Below are 20,685 nucleotides of genomic sequence, written 5' to 3' on the forward strand. Positions count from 1 at the left end.
TTCCTCAGTGCCACAAGAGGACACCAAGGTGTTTTTTCACCAGTGCTTGCATTACAGGTGCCTAAGGCATGAAGCCTGGAGCAGAAACCTGTCATCCTGGGCTTTGTGCAGGCCATGAGTAACAAATGCTGCTTCTCCAAATGGGTTTATTCTAACAGGCAATGGCCAGAGGCAGGAGTGTACAAAGGGACCAAGAATCATTGAGTAGCCTGAATTGGAAGGGACCCACAAGGATTATCAAATTCTAGCTCCTGGCCCTGCACAGGACATCCCGCAGAGTCACACCATCTTGCCTAAGAGAATTGTCCAAATCCTTTTTCAATGCTGTCAGGCTTGGGCCTATCACCACTTCCCTGAGGAGCCTGTTCCAGTGCACAACCACCCTCTTGTGAAGAACTTTTTCCTGATACCCAACCTAAATCTCCCCTGACACAACTCGTTCCACCCTGGTCTTGTTCCTCTGGCAGCAATGATGCAAAATGTGGAATATGTAAAAACTTCCTTAAGGAACCATGTTCTTTGGTGTTTGATCTTTGTACACTCTCAAGTTTAATCAACGAGAAAGGAGATTTCATCCAATAAACAGGTAGTTAGCAAGTAAGCACTAACAGATGTTCAGGTGTTGGAAAAACAAATTGCTTGTTAGTAGAATTGCCTTGTTAAGGTTTAGGGCTTAACATGTTTCAGTGATTTGAGACTTGGGAGGAGGTTAACAAGGCTTGGGGAAGAGGATTTACCACTGATAGTGGGCACAAAGAATGCAGAATTTACAGGCCACAAGGATATTTGGCAGAGGCCCTAGGATAAGGAAGAAACGAATAAAGACAACTCAGCAAGCATACTGAATTGGCTCTTACTGGGCTAAGGCAGTTCTGGCAAGGGGAGATCGTGACCAGCAACTCATGAGCTTTTGACCTTTTTTTTGGTGAGCTTTTGGGTCAGCTCACCACTGACCCAAAAGAAGAGAAAGACCGAGCACGTGAACTAATTGGCATGGCAAGTAAGAGAACCACTAATCAACAGAAGATGGAATAATTAAAAAGAGAAGTAAGTAGCCAATGAACGTTAATGCCACTTATTCCTAAAGTTTTGGTAGTCACCATGCCAGCCCCATCTCTGCGCAGGACTGTAGATGGATCAAATGCCTCGATTCTGTGTGAGGGTTGGCCTCTTGCACAGAACTTCTCGTGGGACAGCAGCGAGAGCGGCTGCCAGCTGCCGGCAGCAGGGCGTTTGATAAGGCGAGGGGGATGCTTTGGGGGAGAGAAGCGTAAGGGTGCAGGTGTGAAGCTGCAACGGAGCGGGCCGAGGAGGCTCCCGGGAGAGGCGGCGGAGGAGACGTAGAAGGTGCGTGTCTGCCGGGAAAGCCGCGCCCAGCCCTGCGGGGAAGCGAAAGCGAAAGGCGGAGGGGAGCGGCGCGGCGGGCATGGCGGGGCAGCGGCCGTGCGCCTTCCCGCTGCTGGTGCGGGGGGACTGGGGCCCCGCCGAGCCGCCGCCCGCGCTCAGGAAGAAGCTGCTCTGCTACTTCCAGAGCCAGAGGCGCTCGGGCGGCGGCGAGTGCGAGCTGCGAGCCGGGAGCGACAGCGGGGCCGGGCACATCCTCGTCTGCTTCGCCTGCCCCGAGGGTGAGCGGCCGGGCCGGGCGGGAGGGGTGCATTAGCGTACGGGCTGTCCGCGGGGGTGTTGGGGTCGGAAATCACAAGTCTAAGCTTTCTGCGAGTTAAAAGATACATACTTAGTTGTTGCATACGATGTAATAATATGTCCCGTCTGGTACGTGATGTGCAGTATCTGTAGTATATAATATGTCGTATGCACCCCACCCCCCGTGCAATATAGAATAGACAATATCTAAACTTGGTGTGGTTCTTGCCTATGTCTTGTATAGGTCCAAAAGTTGGACTCGATCTTTGTGGGTCCCTTCTAACTCAGAATGTGATATTTACTTTTATATATATATATATATATATATATTTGCTTAGATTTGGTGCTTAGTACTTAGCCTCTAAATTGTGTTTGGCGTAAAGTCTGTAAGCGAATAAATATATCCTAGGATGCACAGTAGTATTCTCTAAACTGCACACGGAATAATAAATCTTATGTTAGCCTAACAATTAGATTATTTACAGATATGTATGAAAAATATGACATCTGTAGCATGTACGTATTTTTGTAAACTTGCAGCAAGCTGGAAAGGATTTAATTGCACTTATGTGCAGAAACACACAGATACCTATGTACATTTTTTCCTTTTCTTGCCTTAACATGCTTCTCAGTTGCTGGCTCTCCCTGCTGGTGAGTTCAGGACATACAGCCCCAGGCCAGGTCATTTCGGCACTGTGGAAGAGGATGTTCAAGGCGTGGGAAGCCGGTACCGGGACTCTCCGGGTACCACCATGAAACCCGTGACAGAGCCGAGTTTTGCGTGACTGGCAGTTTTTCGTTCTCTGCTGTTCTTCCGTTTTCTGGTTTTTTTTTTTTTTTTTTTTTTTTTTTTTTTTTTTTAATTGGCTGGTTCTTTGGTTTTGGTTTTGGGGTTTTTTTTTTAAGGAAGAAAGCCTTGGACATCCTGCGTCAGCGTTTTGAGTTTAAAGCTCTTTGGTTTCACGGGACAGTATATCTGTGTGTCCTTGTTCCGGCCAAAGCGAGGTTACCTTTTCCAGGAGCCGGGATGGGCACAGCCAGATCCTGGGGAAATTCGATCCCAACTTAGTCATGCGGGCACGGAAAGGGAGGGGGTTTTTCCTGGTAGTGCGGAGTCGGGTGAGCAACGGGGGGTGAACCGCTCACCTGTGGTGTACACTCGGTTATCAGTATTGATGTTGTTCCTGATCGTTTTTCTTACTTCATTGCTGTTTGTAGTTTATTGTTCTCATCTCGTCCTGTAATACTTAACGTTTTTGTGACTTCAATTCTCTTCTCCATCCTGCCATGGCGGGAGGGGGAAGGGAAGAGCAGCGAGGTCTGGCGTGTTTCAGTGAAAACAATAAATTGCAGAATACCATCCTTAAAGCACGGCAGTGTCATAATGGTGGGAAAGTGTCATGCGGTGTAAAGCTGTGTTTCCATTCAGATTTTCACAGGGCTTTTTTGGTTTTATTTAGTCAAGCAGCGAGTTCTTGAGAGACAGTCTCATCAGCTGCATTTAGAAGGAGAAGGAAAATTGAGGTTGATTGTCACAGAGCCTGAAACAGTACAAGCTACTGAAGAGAAGACACCTGAAGAAAAATCAGTTCCCACTAAGGTGAATAAAAATTGTAATCTTAACCAGAGCTTTGAAATAGTGTTGAGAGTGTCTAATCTGTCACTAATATTTGGCTTTATTTTATTTTAGGCTTTGGATGCCATGAACAGCCTTCAAACAAAAGGTAAAATGTTATCCATCACTCTATATGCTGATTCTTCATAAAACAAAAGTGTTGGTGCTTTTCTTCACACATGGCTTCCAGTTCTCCGAGTTGTCATATATTTTGTAGTTATACTAGAGAGGAACCTGGAAATCTTCAGATCCTGCTCCCAGTTGCTTCAATGGGTCATCCTAGCTTTCGGTTTTGGCCCTTTGGTATTTTCTTCATTGGACAGAGTGGAGGAGATGACACCTTCAGCAATCTAGAAATTAGTAACCAGCATCAGAAAGACTGTTGCTTCTTATTTCTTTAGTTTTCTTCTTGTTTGTGGTGGTAGGCCTTCAAAGGCAGCTGTCTTCTGGAAATGTTATGGGTTTGGTATCAGTAGTTTTTGTACCTTGGTGAGCAGACAGCCAGCCTGTTGGTCGTATCAGTTTGGAGGTTCTCTCACACCTCCGCCCTCATCTGTCTGCAAATGTGGTGACATGCTTGCCTCTGGCAGACACTGAGTCTGGGATACTCAGTGGGCACCTCTGATATATTTTCTATTTGCAAAATGATCTTGCATCCCTGTCAACCCTTTGTGCACATGGGCCCTCCAGCACTGTCATGCTGCACTAATGGCAGGGCACAGTGGTCATCAAGAGGCTTTACATCAAGTCTACACAAAGCTACTTGTGGCCTGTGCTGGTTGTTTTGCCTGCACGGGGCTAAGAAACAGATGCAGAGGCTGCAAGGTCTCTCCCAACCCTCACTGACATCTGAGCAGCTGTGGCCTGTTATCTCAATGGATTTTAGTTTTGTTTAGTCTCTGACCAAAGACATACCAGTGACATTGGACATGTTTACTCAGCTCTGTTTTTGTGCCACCAAAAAACGCATCCTGCAGCTCTGCAGAATACTGCATCTGGGCTGTTTTGGATCTCAAAATGTTCAGCGGTACCCTGCAGTATTTGTTTGGTTAACAATTTATTTTCTTGGGAAAGGAAAGGAGAGAAAGGGTAAGAAGAATCTGTTTATTCCAGGAAATGTGTACCAACATTTTATGTGGCTCATCTTTCTGCTGCAGATGATACAGAAGCTTTGAAGAAAGCTGGGAGTTCTGTTCCAAACAGTGAACTCCAGAAGGAGGTTGACTCTGCAGAGGCCTCACCTTTGGTGGTATTTGAGAACATAGAGAGATGCGGTCCATACTGCTTACAGATGCTGTTGGAGAACATCAGCGGCCTGACTATGGATGCTGACTTTACTGTTGAACTGATACCTGAAATAAATGTTGCTGTAGTTACATTTATAAAAAATATTGGTAAGACAGGATGACACCATTAGTAATTTCCATGTATAAGCATGAGCAATAGCTTTCAGTGCTTGATTCTTCTCCCATTAGAGATCCAGACTGTTTTAAAAAAGCACCTGGATTGCAGTCTCTTAAGAAAAATGTCTTATATGCAGCCTCACAAAAAGTGCCTGTCATCCAAATGTTACACTGAAATCTTTATTAATTGAAATTGGATTCGAATGTTTTGTTTCTATCTTATTTTGGATTAGATGAAGAAGAATTAAAGTTGCACAGAGTGTGGGGATTATATAAAGTGTCCTTTAGAGAAAACAGTATACTTATGAGATGGGAACAGAGACACAGTGGTAGTGAATAGCAGAGAGTAATATGGTTGTTTGCTTTTCCCCCTTTTTATTACAACACACAGTTATTTGGCAACAGAGACAATTTTGTTCCAAATACAAAATAGGGAGTAGACTCTGCTCATTTCTCTGCCTGAAGTGATAACCAGAGCTGATAATGAAAACATAGTCAATTCATACTGCTCTTCTGTTTACAGATACTAAGGAATTTGTTGAAAAATGTTCACAACACAAGAGAGTCAAAGAATTCAAAATGTCTGCCTGGCTTCTTGAATCAACACAGAGCATCAAGGCTGAAAACCTACCAGAGAGCATTTCCACAGACTACCTCACAGTGTACTTTGAGAGCACACGGAACGGAGGCGGGCCTGTCTCAGATGTCCAGCTCTTCCCCGAGGAGAACTCGGCCATCGTTACATTCTGTGACCACAAAGGTAACTCTGTCCTTTGCATGACCAAGGTACTCACAGGCAGATAACCTGAAAGAGAGTTACTGAAAATGTGGGCATTAGGAGAAGCCTGACTTTCTGCTGCTGAAGTCAGTGTACATTGTCCTGTTCCTAGGAGGTGCTCTGGATGTAGAAATACTGCTGCATGTCTAGGACTTCAGTATCTAGGGTTTTTTTTGTTTGTTTGTTTGTTCTGTGTTTTTGTTACCAGAGATTTATTTTTAATGTCTGCCTTGTTCATGGGTTTTTCTCACTGGTGTTCTTTCTCCATTTGCAGAGGTTTTTATATGCAATATAAAATTAATGGTACTTAGAGGTAGATGGACAGAGCAGAAGCTGTCAATGACTTCAGCCTGCGCAGTTAACTTTCAGAAACCAAATAAGGTCAAATATCCTCATTTCAAGCTAATTAAGTAAATTATCAGGGAAGAACAGAGCTAAAGAACAATCTTGTTAGTATTTCTTGTGTTCCTTGAATCGCTGTCCAGTTTTTGTGCCAGTGCAACTTCTAGTAAATATCTGTTGGGAAACTCCTGGCTTAGTAAATTTACTTTGAGAAAAAGGTTTATCTGCCAGGTGATTTTCTTACGACTCTCAGGATTTTCTGAAGAATGTTTTGTACGTGAAGTTAAAATGTAATTTGGATCATTGTAATAGGGTTTTAAGTTCCTGCCAACATTATCATTTCTTTGCTTTTTCCATTCCAACAAAAATGGCAAAAAAAAAAAGCAAAAATACACTGACACTAGGAGTTTAAGTTGAGGGTAAGGAGTATTTCATAGTAGTATGTTGATAAGGCCTTGCTCTGCGGTGGAGTTTCCTTGAGAAATGAGCAAGGTTTCCCTCTGCATGGAAATGCAGGCATGAGCATATTTACCAAACAAGTTGAAGACAGGGCTTTTATCTTGTCCCCTACAGAGTAGTTTGGAAATCAGAAAGACATAAAAGCAGCTCTTTGAAATGAAAGAAAAAGAAAAGGAAAATCACTGTAATAGTTTTAAGAACATTTTCCTGTTTTGAAGTTAATGATACATGTTTGTTTGTATATATGTGCACTGACTTTCAGATCTAACCACAGTCTTGGAAAAGCAACATTTACTGGAACAGACGGTGATTTCTGTGCATCCATATTACCACTCCCTGGGAACAGCTCTCTATGGAGAAGCAAGACCAGCTGTCAAGATGCCAGACCCCTTTGGGGTGCCGCTAGACCCATATGTATGGCAGTTTTTGCAAAGGCATGCCAACCTCACCCAAGACATAAACGAGGAAATGGCAGTTTGCCATTCGGAGCTCAAATGGCCCCAGGCAGACTGTTCAAACCCAGAAGTTATGTTGTGCCCATCACCATCTCTTTGCAAGCAGAAAAAGCCAATGGTTAAGTTGCTCAAGACATGGCAGCAAGATGCTTCCACTGAGTTCTCGCGCATCATGGCATGTTATGTAGCTATAAAATGTAAAGTCAATTCATCAGGTTGGGAAGATGTGAAAAAAGGGTTATTGAAAGATGCTGCTCTGATCATAACTGATATTTCTGAGGAGATGGTGGTGATTGCAGGCAAAAGAGCAGCAGTGGACAGTGCAGAGAAAGAAGTGAGGGAATGCATGAAGCAAAGTGAAAGGGAAAAACAGAGCATAGAAATTTCTGTGTCAGTGATCCCAGGGAAGTATGCTGTGCTGCACAACGCTGGGTTAGAAGAGAATACTCAGAAGGAATATCCATGCCTAAAGCTCTTTTATGATGACAAAAAAAAGACTGTTCAGTTGTGTGGATTACCTGCAGAAGTATATAAAATCAAAGCTGAGTTACTGGAAAAGGTATTGAGTATGCCATGTACATCAGTTACCATTGACCCCCATGTTTTGCACTATCTACAGTGTGTAGATAATACAGAAACATCAGTTATGTTATTCATTAGGGAAAACATTAATGCTTTTTATGAACTTCAGGATGATACTGTGTTGTTATATGGACATGCTCACAAAGATCTTCTAGAAGCAGAAAAGCAAATAAAAACAGGGTTAGAATACAAGTGCATCAATGTGGAGGATGGTGAAATCACTGAAACGGATCAGTGGAGGAGACTTCTTTTCTCCTTCCTCAAGACATATAATTCTGCCCAGGAAATGGTCATCAGTTGGCAGTCTGTTGGAAAAGAAAAGAAAATGATTATTGCTGGCTTCTCTAAGGCTGTAACAGAGGTTTATCAGAGACTTAATGATTTTGTAGATACAAACACAATCATTGAAAAAGTAATCCCAGCTAATTCAGAGGTGGTAGTGCAGTTTGTAGAGAATAAGGAGTCTGGGGTTTGTGAAGAATTGAAGAAGAAAGGTGTGACAGTATGTTTTGACACCAAGACACCATGTGTTTCCCTGAGGGGACCAAAAGCAGAAGTCCAAGGAGCCTTCATCATGTTTGAAAAAATTGTTTCATCCCTTTACTCAAAAAATGTGCCAATTGATAAACCAGGGGCAAAGGAGTTCTTCACTGAGAGGAAAGATTTATGTATTTTAGAAGCAAAGCAGAAATTTAGCTGTCTCATTAGGATTAAGGAAGAAGAAGAACAGAAGGGTGGAAAAGCTGGTGATAAAGTGAAAAGAGAAGTCTACTATGAAAAAAAACTGCCAGGTGGAATTATGGTAGGAGTGTATAAAGGTAACTTGTGTCACTACCCTGTTGATGTTGTGGTGAATGCATCTAATGAAAAACTAAAACACATTGGGGGCCTGGCTGATGCACTGTCAAGAGCAGCTGGGCCAGCGCTGCAGGAGGAGTGTGATGAGCTGGTGAGGAAGCTGGGGAGTTTGCAGCCCGGCTGCGCCGTGATCACGCGCGCCGGGAAACTGCCCTGCAAGAACGTCATCCACGCTGTCGGGCCCAGGTGGAACGAGAAGGAATCACAAAAGTGCGTGTGGTTGTTGAAAAAGACAGTGGGAAAATGTCTACAACTAGCTGAGATATACAATCATCGTTCCATAGCTCTGCCTGCTATAAGTGGAGGGATTTATGGCTTTCCGCCACAGATCTGTGCAGAGTCAATTGTGTCCTCCATCAGGGAGACCTTGGAAGAAGTCACAGAGGAGAGAAGCTTGAAGGAGGTCCATCTTGTCAGCAATTCAGACGAAATTGTTCAGGTTCTGAATGAGACAGTAAAAAAAGTATTTTCAGCTAAATCATTCTCCCCAAAATGGATGATGCCAAAAAAAAGCCAGAAGGAAAATAGAAAAGGGGATCTGAAGATGGTTACAACAAATGAAGGTCTTTGCATCCTAGTGGAGAAGAAAAATATTCAGGAAGCCATGGTAAGTCTTCATTCCTTTCAAACTGGATGGTCAGATCTTTCAATTTAAATAAAAAAGTACAAGACAGTAGGTTTTGCAAGTGCTTGCGACATAAGGAAAGAACAGCTGTGTGCTAGCTAAACAAGGATGCAAGCTTGCAGAACTTGAGTGTAGGTTGAGATCTGTCACTGCAGCCATTTCTAGAGGGTAGCTGTGAATTTCAGGATGCTTCAATTCCCAGCTAGATCTCGTTTGTTTTCCAGATCTAAGGCAAACATGTCAAAGTTTGTTTTTTTTTCCCTAAAGGGGGAATACTGAAGTACTTTGTAAAAGTAACTATCTTGCTTGGATATTAGGGGAAATGGGTCTGGGCTGCTCTTTTGGGTATCACTGGCATCTTGTTTCTTTTGCTGTGTGTTGCATTGGTAGGGCTTTTAATCTTGGTGCATATTTTTCTTTGACTTCTGGCTGTAGCTATTTTCATTGTTATCTCGTTGCAGACGGATGTTGTTGTCAACAGCATTGGCACAGATCTGCAGTTTGGCGAGGGGCCTCTTTGCAAAGCCGTGCTGGAAAGAGCTGGGCCAGCTCTCATAGATGAGTTTGACGCAAAGAAGCAAAGTCAGGTTCTTGGTCCTGGGAGTGTGGTCTGCACCAGTGGGTGTGCTATGGCCTGCAAGTCCATCTTTAATGTCGTACTACCCAAGTGGAGTGGAGGACAGACAGACAAGGTATATTTTAATTATTAACCCCCCCATCTACTCCAGCTACATATTTATTTGGGATCTGTCCTGGAATTTCAGGTTTAAATATAGTTAATTTAGGTGACTTGACTCCATTTTCTTCCATTGGAGTGACCTTAAAGATGCCTTGATGCACTCAGAGCTGTTTATCATACCAGCTTCTTTGGAACTAATAATAAATTACGCCTTTAGGAAAAAAAGTACTTTTACCATGTTTTACAGGTCCTAGAAGATGCAATCAATTTCTGCTTGAAGAAAACTGAAGAACTTGGACTAAAATCAATCACTTTCCCAGCTATTGGGACTGGAGGATTTGGATTTCCTAAAATCCTTGTTTCTAAGTTAATGTTTGATTTGGTGTTCAACTTCAGTAGTAGTCACACTCGGAAGAATCTCCAGGAAGTTCATTTTCTCTTGAATCCACAAGATACTGATACCATTCAGGTAGTTCTTGTCAGAACAAATCTGTTTTTGTAACATACTGCTTTAGTTACACTTTAATAATCTGTTTTACTTACACTGCTTTCTAAGGGAATAATTTGGCACTTTCTTGCTGCTGTAGGCTGGTGACAGTGGGATGTCTTTCCAGTGTTTCTGAAAGGCAAACTCTCAGCAAGCAGAAGCTGCAGACAAAATTGGCCTTGCTGTTGGCACTGTAAAAGCCTGTAGATACTCCCTCACCTTTTGCCAGAGGAGTTCTAGCAATGCGGAGCTATCTCTTACCACACTGTCCACACCGGGTCTTCCGCTGTTTTTAACACTTAGATATGACTGTAAAATGTGTGAGGTGTCTCAGCAAGAGCTACATGACTGTTAATGTTAATTACAGAAACATTCAGTGTACATACTGTGAACTGCTATCTTGGGTACTTTTTTTCTCCTCTTAGGCTTTTACCGCTGAACTAGAATTTAGGGCAGGTGGAAGTTGCGATGCCGAACCAGCACAGCCAAGTAAGTTGTGTAGGGGTGGGACAGGATGTAAATGCTGGAAACAAAAAAAATATCATCAGGGCACAGGGCATTTTTTTGTCCTCCTAATGGACTTGCATTTTTCAGTATCATTTGTAAAATTCTTAGGGAGGAATTTCTTTTGTTGAGGTCATGCTGAACTCTCTCTCAGTGAGGCCAGACTTACCAAAACAGAAAGGGTGTTCTGATAAGAGACACAGTAGTTTGTCCTGCTCAAAGGATATGAGAACTTGCAATCACTTGGCCAAACAAGCCATAAATAACATGTATTTCTGTAGCTTTAATCTCTTACATATATATTTATATATACAGAGTGAATAATTTCCTCTCCATTTATTAACTGACAATAGTGGGACACAATAGCCAAAACGTGAGTGTACTGCATTCAAGGGTAGAGGCGTATTTGTAAGGATATAAAGCAATTTCTCCTCAGTTGCTGAGTATCAGAGAGATGAAGTTAAGAATGGGCAGATAAAATATCCGTTAGGTTAGATAAACTTAGACTAGAAGAAAGGAATAGTTTTGTATCCATGAATGTAAATATGAAACAACTTAAAAAAGGGATGTGATCTGATCTTCATTACTGGCAACACGTAAGCCGGATGCTCCATTTCTTGTAAGAATTAATTCAGGAAGCTCTGTTACAGAGCTGGTCAGATCAGATAAACCCTGAAGCCATTTTCTGAATTCATATTGCATAAATTTACAGGAATAGAAATGGTTTCACTTTCACAGCACAAACAGGATGAATACTGTACCTCTCAGCTTTCAGAAATGGAACGAAGAGAAAAACAGAGACACTCTGCATCCATCAAACTGATCTAGAGCATATTCCTTAAAAGGATAAGGAGTTTCAATCAGTGGAAGAGAATAATACTCCAAACTAAAAGAGAAGTGATGTAATGTATTTTTCTTTCCCTTGCAGGTTTCATTAGGCCTGTTTCTGCTGAACTATTGGGAGTTCATGAAATGAAGATTGGTTCCATCACACTCCAAGTAATTAGCGGAGATATTACCAAGGAAGATACAGAGGTTATTGTAAACATATCAAATCCATCATTTGATGCCAAAACAGGTATTATAGTGAATGTGTAGTTCCTTAGCAATAAATCTGGGCTAGTTTTTAGAAGGGGGCACAGGAAAGAATTGTCCACAAGGGAAACTTTTATGAAGCATTTTTTAGATAAAAGGTTGTGATTAGCCAGGAAATAGATCTTAAACAGGATTTTTACATGTCGCGAGCATTTGATTTAGTTTTAAAACAGAAGGCATCTGACCATATTTTTTTTGCTTAAAACCAAAAGTGTTTAAATATAATTTTTAGATTAAGTATAATTCTGAAAAAATGCTCTTATCCTAAATGTTTCACTGTAAGACAAAGCTCTGGTTAAGTAAATTGCCCTATAAGAAGCAGAGGGCTTTGACATTGTGAATTACAAGTATGCAAGATACCAAATGATGTAGTTCAAAGCCATTGGAGAGTTTTGTGAGGGGCATATGGGTTTGGTGAGTGAAACAATGAAATAGGTGTTGTTCTTAATGACTTCTAAGCAGCAGTGAAGGAAACATTCTCTCTGCAGCCAAAGCAGTGTGTCAGTACTTTGGGAAACTGTCACAATTTTGAACTTTGTGCTATCTTGCCAAACAGGAATTCAGGGTATGTATATAGTACAGAAGTTGTGTAGTGTTTTGAGCAGAGATATTGAGGAGACTTAATGAATGTGTGTGCTTTTCTTGTGTGATTTAAGGGGTCTTCAAAGCAATTATGGATGCTGCTGGTTCCCAGGTAGCACAAGAATGTGCTCTAAATGGTACGTTAAAGCATATTATTTTTGATAATTCTTTTTTTGTTGTTGTCATTCTTTCTGAAAACTTAAAGTTGCTTTATAATTCTCTACTCTGATATAATTATTTTATCTGAATAACACAGCTTTCTCTTTTAGGAACTTCAAAAAGTCCCCTTCTTGTTTTGACTTATACCTTAAGAATTTTTCTTTTCATAGTTGTTTAGTAACAACTAAAACATCTGTGTGTTATACACTTTATTCTCATACTGGATCCAAAACATAGGCCTGTACTGGCTACTAAGAGGAAAATTAACTCTATCCTAGCTGAAATCAGGACAACCCTGATCATAAATTCTTCCATAGTCTGCATTCTGCCAGACCAGTAGGGTAGTAAAATTTGAGCTCTTTATTGTTGGTCTCTACAAGCACAGAAAGGGACATTTTAGATACATAACCTAAATGTGCCTGCTCTAAGTCTGGAAATTGATTTTCAAGATGGAGTTTCCTGGATTTTTTTCCTAGCCTTTGGCTCTGTGAGAAGATTTGTAAAAACACACATATATCATTAACTTCAAATCAGGCAAATGTTTCTGTTCTTAGAACTATTGCACTGATTCTTCTTTTCTTTTTATTTCATTTCAAAGAGCTAGTTTTATGTCTTTCTGATTTCCAAACTACTCTGTAGGGGACAAGATAAAAGCCTTGTCTTCAACTTGTTTGGTAAATATGCTCATGCCTGCATTTCCATGCAGAGCTACACCCTGCTCATTTCTCAAGGAAACTCCACCTCAGAGCAAGGCCTTACTAACATACCTCTGTGAAATACTCCTTACCCTCAACTTGAAATAAAACCCTTAGTGCCAATGCAGTTTTACTTTTTTGTTGGAATGGACAAAGCAAAGAAATTATAATGTTGGCAGGAGCTTAAAACCATCTAAACTACTTTTTATCTTCACGTGCAAAATATTCCTCAGGAAATCCTGAGAGTTGTAAGAAAATCACCTGGCAAATAAAGCTTTTTTTCTCAAAGTAAATTTATCAATCTGATCTTAGTGCTTGCAGAGCACCTTACAGTCATTACCTTTGTCATCTATGAGGTGGTCTGGAACTCTGCTCATCAGTCCATTGATCTTCACAATATGACTCCATTTTGAAATCAAACATGAGTGCTCTGAGAAGTCACAAACATATTTTTAAAAATTCCATACCATTCTTAAATCAGTTGGTCATAATCTTAATGATATTATTTTAACCACTCAGCTCTTCTGCAGTATAAGAATTCAGGCTTTTAAGGAATAAGTGACATAAGAAAGGTTTTCACATATAAATTAATTTGGCATGCTTTTAAATAGAAGTGAGATGTATTGGAAGTCATCATCAATTCTTATATTGTACTTAATAGGAAAATACTTTGTAGCTGAGGTCTTAGGAAATTAGAAAATACACATTTACTTGGATTAATTTATCAAAGAAACTCTGCAGATTGTTTAAAAAGAAAACCAGAATCTAATAAACCCATAATAAAATAGCTCACAGTGGATTTCTTTCCACTTTTTCCACTTGTAGTACCATTATAATAGAAAATTATAAAGAGATTGCCACTTCATAAATACTATGTCTCTATCTTCTCTCTTCCAGCTGGACAGTCTCAAAATGGCTTTATTACTACACAGGGTGGGAACCTGTTGTGCAGTAAAATCATCCATTTGATTACCAATAATCAGGTGAAGAGTCAGGTCTCCAAAGTGCTTCATGAGTGTGAACAAAGGATGTATAAATCTGTTGCCTTCCCAGCTATTGGAACAGGTTTGTATTTTCTTGGGAAAACAGTGTGTGATGGGGGTAGCTCAGAAACAGACTTCATATGGGTTGTAGTAGACTTGCACAAAAACTGTTCTCTGATATGTGCCTTTTATTTTTGTTTAGGTCAGGCAGGACTGAGTTCAGCCAAGGTTGCTGATGAAATGTTGGATGCTATAGAGGAATTTGCAAGACAAAAATCAGTACAGCATTTGCAGGCAATTAAGATCGTGATCTTCCAGACACATATGCTCACGGACTTCTACGAAAGCATGAAGAAAAGAGAAGATCCAAATACATCCACATCAGAATCGTGGTTATCTATGTTTAAATGTAAGTTGATTTCTGTGTGCATGGGCAAATAAAACTGAAGTTCTTTTATTTGCAACTAATAATTGACGTATTTATCCACAGCCTTTTTTTGGGGCAGAAAACAATCTTCTGAGAAGAAAAAGTCCCTGATTTTGGAGAAGAAAGTTAATTTAGTCACATTTCAAATCTGTGGAGAAAGTCAAGCAAAGGTGAATGCAGCTGAGTCCTGGATAAAAGATTTAATTTTAAAGGAGCAGTTTGAAAACACTATTTCAGATGAGGCAATTGAAAATTTTGATGAGACACAATTTGCCATTTTGGAAGATCTCCAGAGAAGAAAGCAAGTCACCATTGAGATTTTAAATAAGCTTTCTCCCCCTCAAATTAAAATTTCTGGTATTAGCAGGGATGTCTGCACCGTTTCTCTGCAAGTTCAAGATATGGTCCATCAAATTAAGTCTACTGAAGAAGAGCAATGCAAGGCAGAACTTCTTTATAACCTGGTAGAATGGAGGTATCTAGGAAGCCATGATAGCTTTGTTGCTTTTGATAAAATGACAAATATGAAGCTGGAGTATGCCAAAAGGGATAAAAAACCACATCTGAAGATCAAAATTAAAAATAAGACCTACACAGTGGATCTGAATACTCTAAATGCTACTGATGACCAAGGAAAAATTAAAATCCTTCAACGTGTGACAAAGGAGGAAGGTAAATGGCACTTTTGTCAAATAAAATACTTGAGTAATTATTATTGAATGATGATTTGGATAAATGCAAGCTCAGGTATCCCAGAGAAGTAAGGTATTCCTTAGCTTTTTTTACTCTTTCTTTTTATTTTTTCCTCAGCAGTTTTGAGTTTCGTAATCAGTGGGAAGTATGAGTGAAATCAGAACATCAGGTTTAAGTGCAAATATTATCTGCATATATGTGACTGGTGAGCACAGATTTCATGCTTAAGTCTTGAAAAGGAAGTGATATATGAAGAATACATAAAATTCTTCTTAAAGCTTGTTTTAGTTAAATATTGATATGGGGATAATTAGACAAAATGTAAAGCCTTTACAGTGTATTACAGAACCAGTGATGTTTGAAAGAGCAGGAGTGCTTGTTGAATGAAATATTGCAGAAAATGCTGTCCTCTTGGTCCCCTCTATGCACGTGGTTTGTAAGTGCTGCCTATGGAGCTGAGCTAGTCGTCTTTCATAACAATGCAACCTCTGTTTTGCAGATATGAAGTCAATACAGCTCCCTAAGGAGTGGACAGACATGCAAAATGAACATATCAAAGTGGTGCAGCTCAAGCCATCACATCCTAAATATACAACAGTTGAGAAGATGTTTAAGGCAACATGTCCCAATTTTAACATAGAGAAGGTGATACCATATGGGGTGGGGAGGAGGGAAAATGTCAATGCTTGGGCAAGAAACAATACACTTCCTAAATATTTGCTTATAAGGTGTCTGCAACTCAATACACCTTTTGTATGTCAGCCTTCCCAGCACTGTACAGGACGAATATAAATCAAAACAAGTTTCTTAAAAGCTATTCTGCCAGTTCTGGCATCTAATGGTGCAAAACCAGTGACATCAGTCTTCAGGCTGACTCTTAATTAATGTGTTCAATTAATGTGGTACTCTCTAGTTAATATGGTATTTCCAATTAGGAAATTCTGTATTGAAATGGAAGCATGAGCAAATGCATTCAGAATACAAAGAAAAATACAAAGTCCTTGCAGGTTGACATAAAGCTTTGGACTAATTTACAACTTCTCCTCTGTCATCCCAAAGCCTTTCAGGCTTACCTGCCAGTTTTAACCAGTGTCAGTATTTGATCCTGTTTATTTAGAAGTCTGCAACACAATGCAGAGAGATTTAATTGCCAGGCAGAAGATGGAATTGTTCTGAATCAAGAGAAGGGATAAACAGTAAAAAATACAATCAAATCAGGAGTGAGAATAATATGTTTAAAAAAATTTTCTTCCATCACGTGTTTCAATGAGCATGGTCATGAAAACACACAAATAGAACAGAATATTCATGTATTAAAGAAAAAATCAAGTAATGATATTATGTCTTTTTGTGTTAAAAATGGAAAACTGTTACAGAAATGCCTTTAGGATTATATTTGATGCAGAGACACTGCTTCCCCTTAAGCTATATTCACGTTGGCATAGGGAGCCAGCAACATCCATCCTCCCACCAAGTGATTTTTATATAGTCATTTCTTATGGGTTGCTAAGCTACATATTAGAGAAGGCAATTTTGACTTGCAAGCTTAGATCTAGAAGAGAAACTTAAACTCAACCTAATGCTATTGCTAGACTCTGTCCTTTAGTGAGAAAATCATCATTAAAGATGATTGGGATGTATAGAAGGTATCTTACATCATTGCCTCTAGCAGTGGTACAGCAGCCTGTTCCTAGAAATGACAGTGCACAGCTACCATGGCTGCTGGGTAGCTGGTATACTAGGCAAGACAAATGTATACCCAAAATTACTGAGCTTGAAACTCTCTTATGAGCTGCTTTGGTTTGTGATTTTTCAGGAGGCCTGCATATTCAGTTCCTCTCCCAAACCTCATGCTAACAGGAAATAGTGAAAATTGCTGTAATTCTTTCAGTTTGATTTAATTTTAATGCTTTCCTGCCATGATTAATTTTCATCCCTACCCTATTTATCCCTAATATAAATATAGTCAATTTTGTAATTTTGCAGATTGAAAGAATACAAAATTGCATCCTCTGGCAGACATACCAATTAAAAAAAAAATTTATCTGTAAGAAGAACAAAAATTCAAATAATGAGAGGTTGCTATTTCATGGGACAGCTGCATCCTCATTGAGGTTGATTAACTCCTGTGGATTTAATCGTGGGTATGCTGGAAAGAATGGTGAGTCATTGTCCAAATCAGTTCGTTTCCTAGGCATGTATGAGTGCTACAGGGTGTCAACGTTATAGTGCTGTCAGCACAACCTGAAAGCTGAATGAAATTAAAGGACACAATAATAAACAACTCCTGAGATTAATCTGTATGGACAGAGAAGTTATCCTGTTCAGTTAATCACTTGTTGCTGGATGCCATCATGTAAAGGATATCAAAAAGAGTTCCCCTACTCTGAAATGAAGTCTGAGCAGCTTCTGGGAATTGTTTTGTATCATTTACCTAGAAAAAGGAACAAGAAACACTGTTCAACATCCTCAGCTGATGTAACAGCTACTAGCTGACAGTATCTCCTCTCCTCTTGGACAAAGACAAGTAGCAAAGTAGAAGTGCAGATACTTACCCTGTTGCCTCCAAAGATTAGGACAGTATAAGATCCCACATCCAAACCAATTTTATGCTCACAAAATCTGTGAGATCCATTAGTTAATTCTTAGCTTTTAATAGTTGTTAGAGACAACTTAAATATTTTAGCATAAAGATATTCTGCAGTAGTTCAAAGCTTATTTTGTCCACTTCTACTACAGTAGTGTTATGTGTATTATTTGGCAGCACTCAAAGATGAAGGACAGGATCTAAAGAAGTGGAACGTGGACTGAATTGAGGTGCTACTGGATTTTAGTGGCCATGTAACCTCGCTTCAAAAGTCCTTAATTTTTGTTCTTAATGTTTTCTTCCTTAAGACAGAATTACACATGCCTAGGGCTGATTTGATCTTGAGGGAGCTGGGCAGCTTAACTCAGATCTAGTTGACACTTTGGTGTAGTCTGGATCCAAAAGACCTTGCTCTGTCTGGATCCTTTGGAGGTACTAACTCTTGAGATTTTCTTGAATAAATGAAGCCCAGCATGCATAAAAAATATCAGGTTGTGCACAGGTTGGCACGGCAGCCACCACTTCTTTTTAAAACATGGCCAGAGGAGATGTAGTTTTGCTTTCCTGCTCTTTGGTAGTGTCAGGAGGTTGGATTTACTCAGGAAGCAACAGCCCTAGATCCCCATGTCCTCTCTCTGCTTGGGTATTGACATCCACCTTTTCATGTCAGCTGTGATTAATGATTGGGAGGGCACACTTGCCTTTTGTCAGCCTGGGTAGCCAAGCAAAAGTATCCAAAGGTGAGGGCAGCCAGATAGGAAGGACGTGTCTGGCTCGAATAGCTTTTACTAATGTCAGAAAAAAGAAATCTGTCTTGAACAAAGACATGTGATTCCTCTTAACTTGTTGGGAAGTATGACTAGAAAACTGTAATTACAATTATACAGTCATTTAAGTCCAAAAGTCTTAGAATTGCAATTAGATGGATTGCAGGCTAAACCTGCAAGAGAGGAGCCCTTTTTTCCCATAGGAAAGGGAAGTCAAAACCTGGATGTTGATACTTACCTGCTATCTGTGTGGGTTTATATTTGATTCTGACACAAAGGATTAGTACTAGAATTTTGTGTTTGAATTCTAACCACATTTATAGATTCTGCAAAATTTAAAAAAATAAAAGTTTTAGATATTCTGAGGAGAATAAGAATACTAATTGTATTTGAAAATGTTGTCTTTCCTAACAGGTGCAGCCATTGGAGATGGAACCTACTTTGCTGTCGATGCATGGTACTCTGCTCAGAATATTTATTCTGTTCCAGATGTGAATGGCAGAAAACACATGTACTTGGCTCGGGTCCTGACTGGGCAGTACTGTACTGGGAGCACAGGACTAAAGGCTCCACCACCAAGGAGCCAAACAGATCCTACTGACCTGTACGACAGTGTGGTTGATAACGCGTTGAATCCAACAATGTTTGTCATATTTAATGACATTCAGGCATATCCACAATACCTTATTACTTTCAAATAGAATGATCTTAATAGTCTAGAAAATTTTAGTGCCTTTTACATTTAAGAATTTACAGAGTAATTTTTTGTTCTTTTTTTGCATATAGGTTTCTTCTTTATCAATCTATCCATTAGATCTGTCTTCAGATTATGAACAGAAGGACTAACATAAGCAAATATTTTAGAGCATGCTATTTCAGTACTCACATCTCAAGTTCAGTTATGCAGAAATGTAGGCAAAAGCTGTGAGAACAACTCTGACTTCTTCCTACACAAGGCAGAGGGGAGTGGTAGGAGATGAAGCTGCTCTGCCTTACCTGTGGCCAGCAGGAAGAGGTGTGGGGTAGGTCAGAGCACCTCTGCATGTTCCTGTTTTCAATAGTCACCATAAAGCACCTTTTTGTGAGAGTTTATTTTAAATGTTCTATGCTGAGGGAATCTGAAAGGTCTTTTCCAATCAAAGCAGTGCTGTGATTCTAAAGATCACACCTATCAGTAGAGTTTTCAGTCATCCTTAGGTATCCACTCAGCCTTGTTGGTGCTAAAAGTCTGGAAGAATGCTAATATGAACATGCACTTTGTATTTATTGTTGCAGCCCTCTTACCTACATGTCTGTTACCCTGGCATACTTTGGTTATTCCTTAGGTATAAATCACTGTATTCAAAGCCATTTCTTAGGGGAATTCTATGTAGTCTCCCCCGTTACCTCCATCTTCCACAGTCTTTTGCAACTTTCAAGAATGTAAAGAGGGACTTTAGTTTTTTTTCTTTTCAATACTGAAGCATTAACCCTTCTGTAGAATCACCAATATGCAGAGTCAACTACAGATGCATAACTCAGTTTACACGCTTAAACAACTTGAAAATTTTTAAAGTTCTCTGAAAACTGTAAATAATAGCATTTTTATATCTTTGCAAGTGGCACTTTTAATCACATCATAACCTTAAAACTTCCAATTAAAACCCATATATGCAAGTTTAATAAAAGTTGTTTCAAGCAGCTACAGTGTATTGCTGAGCTGCAACAGGAGCACAGTTTACCTAGAAGTGTTGCTTCATATTTGAATATGTTACAGTGATGCAATAAAGACTTCGAAGACAAAATTTTTTTCTTGTACTGAGTGACATGACTTAGGTGTATAAATTCCAGGTGAAATTATTCTGCCTGAGTGAAAATAAAGATCTATTCTGCAAATAGCTGCCATTAAAACTTTGTCATGATGTTCTCATTGCCTGCAAAGAGGAAAAGGGTTTACAGTATCTGAAGTTTGCAATATAAAAAATTCTGCTTTTCACAGAAGTTGCCCATGCAGCACTTAAGATGAATGTCCTGCATAAATTCCCATTAAAAGCAAAGCAGAGTTTTACCCACTCCGACTTTAATAGATTTTGTTCCCTGTGAAAAGGTGAAGCTTCCCAGAATTAGCATCTCCTTTCTCTGCTTTTTTGGGTACTTTTCTGTGTCGTGGAAACACTGCAGCAGCCAGAGCAACTCGGTTTAGCCGAAAGCACCAAGCATCCACTGGCTTCTCCCATTCTTGCCACCAAGCAGCTTGGAGAGCCAGGACACGCCACTTTCTATTAGT

At 40.0% G+C, this 20,685-nt stretch overlaps 1 protein-coding gene across 1 annotated transcript; it reads left to right on the forward strand.

The window, feature by feature from the left end:
* The first annotated feature begins 1,397 nt into the window (after positions 1-1,397).
* LOC110468277 (protein mono-ADP-ribosyltransferase PARP14-like) lies at positions 1,398-20,294 on the forward strand. Its single transcript, XM_021526029.3, has 17 exons — positions 1,398-1,625; positions 3,105-3,244; positions 3,335-3,368; positions 4,417-4,653; positions 5,186-5,422; positions 6,504-8,743; positions 9,223-9,453; positions 9,688-9,909; positions 10,353-10,416; positions 11,360-11,509; positions 12,183-12,245; positions 13,860-14,027; positions 14,148-14,354; positions 14,436-15,044; positions 15,565-15,710; positions 17,052-17,226; positions 18,834-20,294. The coding sequence occupies exons 1-17, from the start codon at positions 1,427-1,429 to the stop codon at positions 19,118-19,120; spliced, it is 5,409 nt and encodes a 1,802-aa protein (XP_021381704.2). The 5' UTR covers positions 1,398-1,426; the 3' UTR covers positions 19,121-20,294.
* The last annotated feature ends 391 nt before the right edge of the window (positions 20,295-20,685 follow it).

Source organism: Lonchura striata, chromosome 8 (assembly GCF_046129695.1).
Source record: "Lonchura striata isolate bLonStr1 chromosome 8, bLonStr1.mat, whole genome shotgun sequence".
Taxonomy (NCBI): Eukaryota; Metazoa; Chordata; class Aves; order Passeriformes; family Estrildidae; genus Lonchura; species Lonchura striata.

Coding starts and splice junctions, on each gene's coding strand:
- LOC110468277 (XM_021526029.3), top strand. CDS start 1,427: ATGGCGGGGCAGCGGCCGTGCGCCTTCCCGCTGCTGGTGCGGGGGGAC. Junction 5,423..6,503: donor TACATTCTGTGACCACAAAG/GTAACTCTGTCC, acceptor ACTGACTTTCAG/ATCTAACCACAGTCTTGGAA. Junction 17,227..18,833: donor TGGGTATGCTGGAAAGAATG/GTGAGTCATTGT, acceptor CTTTCCTAACAG/GTGCAGCCATTGGAGATGGA.